The sequence below is a fragment of the Etheostoma spectabile genome, chromosome 3 (assembly GCF_008692095.1).
Source record: "Etheostoma spectabile isolate EspeVRDwgs_2016 chromosome 3, UIUC_Espe_1.0, whole genome shotgun sequence".
NCBI lineage: Eukaryota > Metazoa > Chordata > Actinopteri > Perciformes > Percidae > Etheostoma > Etheostoma spectabile.
The window spans coordinates 11,566,265-11,573,843 of record NC_045735.1 but is presented as its reverse complement, the minus strand read 5'-3'; the positions used below and the strand labels follow the sequence as shown (position 1 = coordinate 11,573,843).

At 41.7% G+C, this 7,579-nt stretch overlaps 1 protein-coding gene across 1 annotated transcript in view; it reads right to left on the bottom strand.

Annotated features, from left to right (window-relative positions):
• Positions 1-4,059: 4,059 nt before the first annotated feature.
• lekr1 (Leucine-, glutamate- and lysine-rich protein 1) overlaps positions 4,060-7,579 on the bottom strand; it is an 81,106-nt gene continuing 77,586 nt past the window's right edge. Inside the window, exon 12 of the mRNA XM_032504599.1 lies at positions 4,060-4,512. Coding sequence (XP_032360490.1) covers positions 4,075-4,512 — 438 coding nt within the window. The 3' untranslated portion in view covers positions 4,060-4,074. The remainder of the gene's footprint in view (positions 4,513-7,579) is intronic.

Here is a 7,579-nt window from a genome sequence, read left to right as displayed (position 1 = left end):
AACCCCATATCATCACATACCCTTCACCATACCTAGAGATTGGCATGGGGTTCTTTACATAAGATCATCTCTCAATGCAAATCAAACCAGCTATTAGGCTAACATGCCAATCTCAAGGTAAAGTTTGATTTTCCAGCTTGCTCCTTTAGTGTTGAAGGAGTTGGCTAAGGCGAACGCTAGCGATGTTAATTATGTCACGACCAAACTTTAGCGATTGGGTTTGGCAGATCCAGAGTGGCTCTGGGCAGATCCAATAGTTTTAAACTTCAACAGAGTAGGCTACCCGCCTTTAAGGAAGTTAACACTTGTCAATGGAGAGTGGTCAGACTTTGTAATGGAATGTAGGAGAGTCTGGTAGGACCAGGCTAGCAAATGGCCTGCACAGGGCCCCAAAACCAAAGTTTCACGGCAAGTCATTTGAAATTTGATAATTGGATTAATTGCAAATTTGTTAGAGAATTTGCAGCACAATAGTAAAGAAACTGGTGGATCCTGCTAATCACCTAATCTTGAGGCTCTGTTAGAAAGGCTGTAGGTCAAAATCTAGTTTTACCATCTTACCATCTTCCAGAGAAATTACGGTTCACAAACTGCTCCAAACAGCTCTTGACAGCTCTCAACGTTATGATGCTCACCATAGCTGCTAGCATGCCCCCCCCCCCATACTGTGCAACTGACTAGCTAGCAGTGCTTACCTAGTTAGTAGCCTACTGCAAATATGCGACTTGCAACAAAGATAGAACAGCAGTGAGATGCCTATTGTAGCTAAAACAGAGCTCAACACACAGGGTGACAAGAGGAACAGCAGCAATATGCAGTACAACAAAAATATAGTGTTTTTGGAAAATTAAACCACATAAACCTATTCTGGTACAACTTCTGAATACAAATATGAACCTGAAATTGAGCATACAATAATTATTAGGACTTTAATGAATGCGTTTGTGGTGTCCCACATTTCAGCTTCAGTCCACATCAAATTAAGCGTTGGCAACTTAGTTGCAACCTCTCATCACAGTGATTTTGACTTCCTTTCAATTCATTTAAATGTGTTACCCCCAAATTCCACCAGTTGCTCCGTTGTCCGTCAACACCCACCAGGTCAGAATTTGTTGTGGAACGGCTTCGGCCATAACTGACAGCTGAAGTCACGAGGACCCACGAGATCTCGCAAATTCATGTAGAATAGAACCACAAAACCAACAACGGTTGGTTATTTCCTGAGGTTATGCGTTTGTCTGTGTGTGTCTGCGTGCATCTAAAGCTATTGTAAGCAATACAATCATGCATACATGGTATAAGGGTAGGCTATACTTTCATAACCTGTCTGAGGCTCTATGTGGCATGTAAGGGACAGACAGAAATCCCCCCCGCACACACACACACACACACACACACTTATACACCACATGAGGTGGGAGACTGAGGTCTTATTGTCCCTGTCATTAACCAACACCTACAACCAGCACCTTTGGCCCCCGCACTTACGCAGTTACCACGACAACAAGAATACTGAGCATTCTTTCTCCAGTTGCCCGGGTGACACTAATTATAGGGTGTGGGAGGGCTCACGGGGCGGCAGAATTCCGGAACAACTATAATGACGAGGAGAGAGGCGTTCAGGGACGCCCAGTGACGAACAAGGGCTTAGTTATAAACACACGCCACTCCCTGGAGTGTGTGTGTGTGTGTGTGTGTGTGTGTGTTTACGAGCAACTTGCACAGATTCCCTAGGGACATGTGTGCATGCCTGCCCTGCATGATAATTACTGCAAGGAGATCACATTTCAAATGTGTGTGCAAGGCATGCATGTGTGTGTATGTATATTAATGTTTGTGTGTGGGCACTTGTTAAGGGTGGTTAAATTTGAATTTTTAAGAGTTGTGTGTCTGTTTCACACAAATCAAGATGTATAAAGTTTTTCTAAGAGTTGTATCAGGCCAGATCTCTCTCACACACATGTCCCATGGCTTTCTCAAACACACAAACCAGTAGAAACACCAGGTCAAAGACTACAAAGCAAGGGCATATACAAAGGAAAAAACCCAGTAAAAGAGCAGAGGGAGTAGAAAAGAGGGAGTTGACTGGATCAAAAATAAAATAAAGGCAATGGAAGCTGAGGAAGAGAGGCTGAGAGGGTCAGAGTGGTTGAATTTTATAGAGAAGGCCAACAGAGATTATAAGGATATTGACAAATGTATGTGTGTGTGTGTGTGTGTGTGAGAGAGAGAGAGAGAGAAAGAGAAAGAGAGAGAGAGAGAGAGAGAGAGAGAGAGTGAGTGTGTCAAAGACAGGGAGACTGTGTATTATGGCATTAAGTAAGAGCAGGGAGAGTGTATTAAGGCCTCCTACTGGCATAGGAGGAGTATTATCTTTTCAAATACACAACAGACGTGCAGGTCACAGTGGGAGGAAATTTAACAGGGATAAAAACAAAGATCAACAGTCAGAAGTGCATTTGCAGGGAGAATGTGAGCAATTGTCAAAAGGCCAGCATAAGTCTGGAATAGTATCCGCATGGGTGAAAAAGGAAGACATCATAATTATTCTTTTCTCCTTTGTTTGCTTTGAGGAATATAAAGTGAGTGCATAGAAATCAAATGCCTTTTTTTGTGATGATGTGATGATTGTGATGATGACCATATAATCTGTCCTTCGGTGGTATTACGTGATTGCAAAAAGTGAGCTATTGTGGTATTATTACGGAAACAATCACTAAACAATCACTCACTGGAGACCCTCACACATGGCAAAGTCTTATTCAGTGAGTAAACACACACAAAGCCACACACAATCACACACTCAAACACTGGAAGTCAATAAGAAGTCAGCTGCAAAGTACAAAAGAAAATGCTACCTTTATCACATAAACATAATATGTATTGTTGTTTTTTTATAAATTATATATTGTAGAGGACAATTCATTAGAAAATCTTATGCAACCAAATTTTTCAGAGTGACTGACAACTTCAGGAAAAACACCAACAAGTTTGTTATATGTTGTAGGAAATTCTATTTTCTATTCTATTTAACCCGGCTGACATAACAGGGGAGGTAGAAAATAATTTTAATGGCACAGAGTGTTCATTGTTTTATATTTCCTCAATCTCCTCACAGGCCCTAATTTTTAGCAGATAAACCATATGTGCGTGTTTTTGGCAGGATAAACTCATTATTATTCCACCTTTCTGTGCGAACAACGTGCGCATGCATTGTCTTACAGATGGGTTGGAACTGAGGGACACTGGGAAGTCAAACTAAAAGCTTTCCATGTGTGCCAGTAAGCAGGAAAATGAGTTCCACGCCACACACACTTCAAGCATTTCTCTCGGATCATGCCAATTCATCCCAAATGTAGAGGGACAGGAAGAGAGAGAGAGAGGGAGGGAGGGATGGAAAGACCTTGCACGGAGTGAATTATGTCAATAACACACAATGCCTGAGGGGTAAGGGCTGGGTAATTGGTATGTGTGCGCGTGTGTGTGTGTGTGTCCTAGGGTGCTTGCCTTACAGTTTCTTTTGTGTTTGTCTGCCTTTTGTTTGTGTCCACGGGTGGCAAAGGACATGCTGTCATGCTCCTTTAGCCCTGTCCTTGTGATAGGCTGTATGTGTGTGTGTGTGTGTGTGTGTGTGTTTACTATGTGCGTGCGTGGATGTTTGTCTGTGAAAGCCTGTGCGTGCCACTGAGACTGCGTGAGTCGGGTTGTGAGAACACAAGTGCATGTCTGTCAGAAGGTATGTGTCTGGGAGTTTACTGCTGTACCAGCAGGACTCAGTAGTTGTGTTGTGTGTATAAAGTGTGTGCTTATGTGTACATAAGTGTGTGTGTAGGTGTGACTTTTAAAGTAGGCTATTAGAGGGATATCTGACTAAATTGTGTTGTTGTAATGTATTATTAAATTCTAAGGGAAGAATAAAAATACAATTCAAATACTATAATTAATATTAAAATACTAATAAAATTACTTTAAAAATAATATTTCCAAACAACTTTGACATTTTTTTCAAAAAAAGTTTTATTTTTTAACAAGTGCAATAGCTGTTAAAAAACATTAATTCATATTGATCGCTTTTTACAGTCTCTCCTTCCTCTCCATCGCCAAACTGACCTTACTTTTGACTTTGCTCACGCTGCTGCTGGCTTTCAGTCTTGGCAGTGTCCCCTCACGTCTTATTTCTTCACCACGATTCCAAGACTCAAAACTCCTCCCTGCTCTTCCTCCATCTGTGCCCGGGCCTCTGTCTTTGTCCGTGCAGGCAGGAGAGGGTCGCAGTGTGTTTGGGGAGTTCAAAGAGCGAGTAAGAGCTACCCGGGTTTGAGCATGGAGATGGTAATGCTTGTTCCCTGGGGGTGTTAGTCTCTCCATGGGGTTTGGAGGAGACCTGGAGGAACCCTGATGAGACGCCAGGGATCGCAGCCCAAGAAGCTCCTCTTGAGCTTGAGACAGGGCAGCAGTCAGCTCCTCCCTCTCCTCACACTCTCTTCTTACTGTCTCCTGGAGTAACACCACCTGGAAGAACAAGTAGTGTTTCAGCAAGTCATTTAGTGCAAGTCATCATAATTGAAAAAATATTCCCTTTCCTTCAAGCCAAAAAATAATAATTTCATATCAGTCTAAAAAAATAGTTTAATGTTTTGGAAAATATATCTATTGGCATTCTTTTGGAAAGTGAGATGAGAAAATCCATATAAACTCATGCCAGTGCGCTGAGTAGAGAGCTGGAGTCAGGCTGTGTTTAGCTTAGCTTAGCATGACTGAAAACTTGGAGAAACTAGCCTGGCTCTGTCCAAAGTTAAAAAACACACCTATCAATACCTCTAAAACTAACTTAAGCTTGTTTGTTTAACTGGTACATTAACAGAAATTCAAAAATGTTTGTTTTCATCTGTGAGAGCACTGTAATACTAACTGACATAATCAAAAAAAACTAGGTCAACAAGACCCACACAGGAAAGCTACCCTAACACAGTCACAGTGATACAGTATACCTTCAGAACAGGAAAGCAAAAAATACAGAGATGCAATAATCATAAATTAGATTAGAACATAAGATGTTGCACACAGAAATACAGCCTACAGACACAATTTAAGTCTGTAGCTTGTTGTGTCTGTGTGCTGTGTGTGTATGTATGTATATATACATTCATTCAGATGTAGATAAAAAATATGTGTAATATGTGTATATTTCTTTCCAGAATCACAAAACAAAACACACTAACGGCCCTATCTTGCACCAGGCGCAGCACAAAGCCCAACACAAGTGTCTTTGCTAGCCGGGGGGCCCCTATTGCATTACTATTACTTGCAACAATCCCAGCAGTACCACATGCAGCCAATGACCAAGCGGGAGTGAGAACGGGTCAAGTTTATTTCCTTGTTTCTGATATGAGGACGAGACGTGTGTGACTCGAACATCTCACATTTACCAACACAACGTGGAGCGAAAGACGTCCTGGCAACATGTACACATTTTGACATCAATGTACGCTGTAACGTTTTTTCACTATAAAGTCAATGAAACTTGCTGCTGTTTCAATCCTGTCTGCTCGCTGCAGCGGGCGGGGCTTTTGCTCCGTTCCCCCCGCGACTGGCGCACGCACACACATAAACACACACAATCACACACGGTGGATGCAGGAAAAACCGCAGATGAGATGTACAGGATGACCTAAATTGAGGAAAGCTACATTATTGTAGGTGCAATGATAAGTTAAAGTCCAATAAGTACTTTAGCAAACCGTATGAATGTGTGTCCCAGCCCAGGATAGGAAATTATACCTTTATACTGGATTTTCAAGGCGGGCCCTCCTACTGCAGCACGTGATGACGGCGCAATGTCCACGAATAGGCTAACATTAATAAGACAGGACGGGATCATAGAGAAACAGAAATTCCTGTTTGTCTTTGGCAGGTGGATTTTTAAATTTTAAATAAGTAATATTTAAAGCAATTTGGTCATGGTCTGATATGTGAATTACACTGTGTGAACAGGTCCCTGTTGATTGAAAACATATGTTGCTATAATGATAATGGGGGTTATGTGTGTGTTACTGGGGGTTAAATACAGTGTGTATCTCTCTACTGCCAGGTGCTAAAACATTGTTTACACGTGTTGCTTCTGTGCGTGTATGTCCAAATCTGGTCCTGACTGTTCGGTGAGGGAAATCCCCAATGATCAAAGAAATATAGTAAATGTGTGGATACTCTCTTTTTACGCTCATTTTTTGCATACGGTTTTCTTTTTATGTGTCTGTAATTGTCAACATATGTGTATGTGTTATTAGGTGCCTATATGCCACAATATCCATATTACATATGCAGTGTGTCACGCCTTATGCCATTGTATGCAATTATTGTGAGAGTGTGTGTGGCAGTTTGGACACACGTGTTTGGCCACTTAATTTCTGTGTGTGTATGCAAGACTTGGAGTGTGAGTCCCCTTCCTCCCTGTTTATATGCAGGCATTGGTTAGACCCTGTGTGTGTGTGATGTCTTGCATGCCAGTCTAGCTGCAGAGAGAAAAAGACATCATTAGGGGCCCCAAGTGAGAGCAGGATTACAGGGCTATTAAATGGAAGTCACATGCAGACCCACAGAGCCCCTGCTTCTAACACTGTAAACCACATTCCAGCGGTAACACACACACATGCACATGCACTTATGCAGAAAACACAGTGAAACACCCTAATCAATGTACAGTACATTGATCTTATGCATAGATCTTATGCTCTTAGGCTTGCATTTGGAGAGACTAGTACACCCAAATGCAGTTAAACATATCACACAGACACTACTTTCTGACCTTCCATGTGTTGTGTGTGTGACCTCAGTGCTGTTAGTGGGAGGTTAAAGGTCAGATGTTGTTGACCTTTACCCCTTGTCCTTGTCCATAAGCAACAAAGCCAGAGAGGGGGGCGGGGAGGGAGACAAGATGGGACAGCATGTGTGTGTGTGTGTGTGTGTGTGTGTGTGTGTGCGTGTGCGTGTGCGTGTGCGTGTGCGTGTGCGTGTGCGTGGGGGCACTAGGATGACAAACACAATATAAACTTTTGCACACATATATTGTTATTGAATTAAAATGTTCAATGATATTGTCAGGGTGAAAAAGACAATCCAAACATTCAGAGACTATGAAACCTCCTGGACTTCATAGAAGAAGACACAGGACTTGGCCTTTCAATCATGACTGTGTTGAAGAATTATGGTAAGTATTGTTCAAGGTTGTAGTAAAGTGGTGACAATGGTGTGCTGATTTGTTGGAAACATAAGGTCAGGAAAAACAATGGCAAATACGTCCTTCAAACGCTTACAGCAGCACCGTTCTGATTTCTCTTTTTTCTTTTTTTCAGTTTATGTGACAATGAAACAGATTTTTAAAACAGATTTCTGTTGTTCAATCCTAAAATGACTCTTTCAGAGATTGATCTTGAAAATTGATCTTGGTGAAAGGTCACTCATATTGTTCAACACTTAATGATAAAAAGGCTTCAACATTGCAACAGTATCTTGGCAACAGAGCAATATCACAAGGTCATGATCAAAACCTGATTATCTCTAACCAACACACACACACACA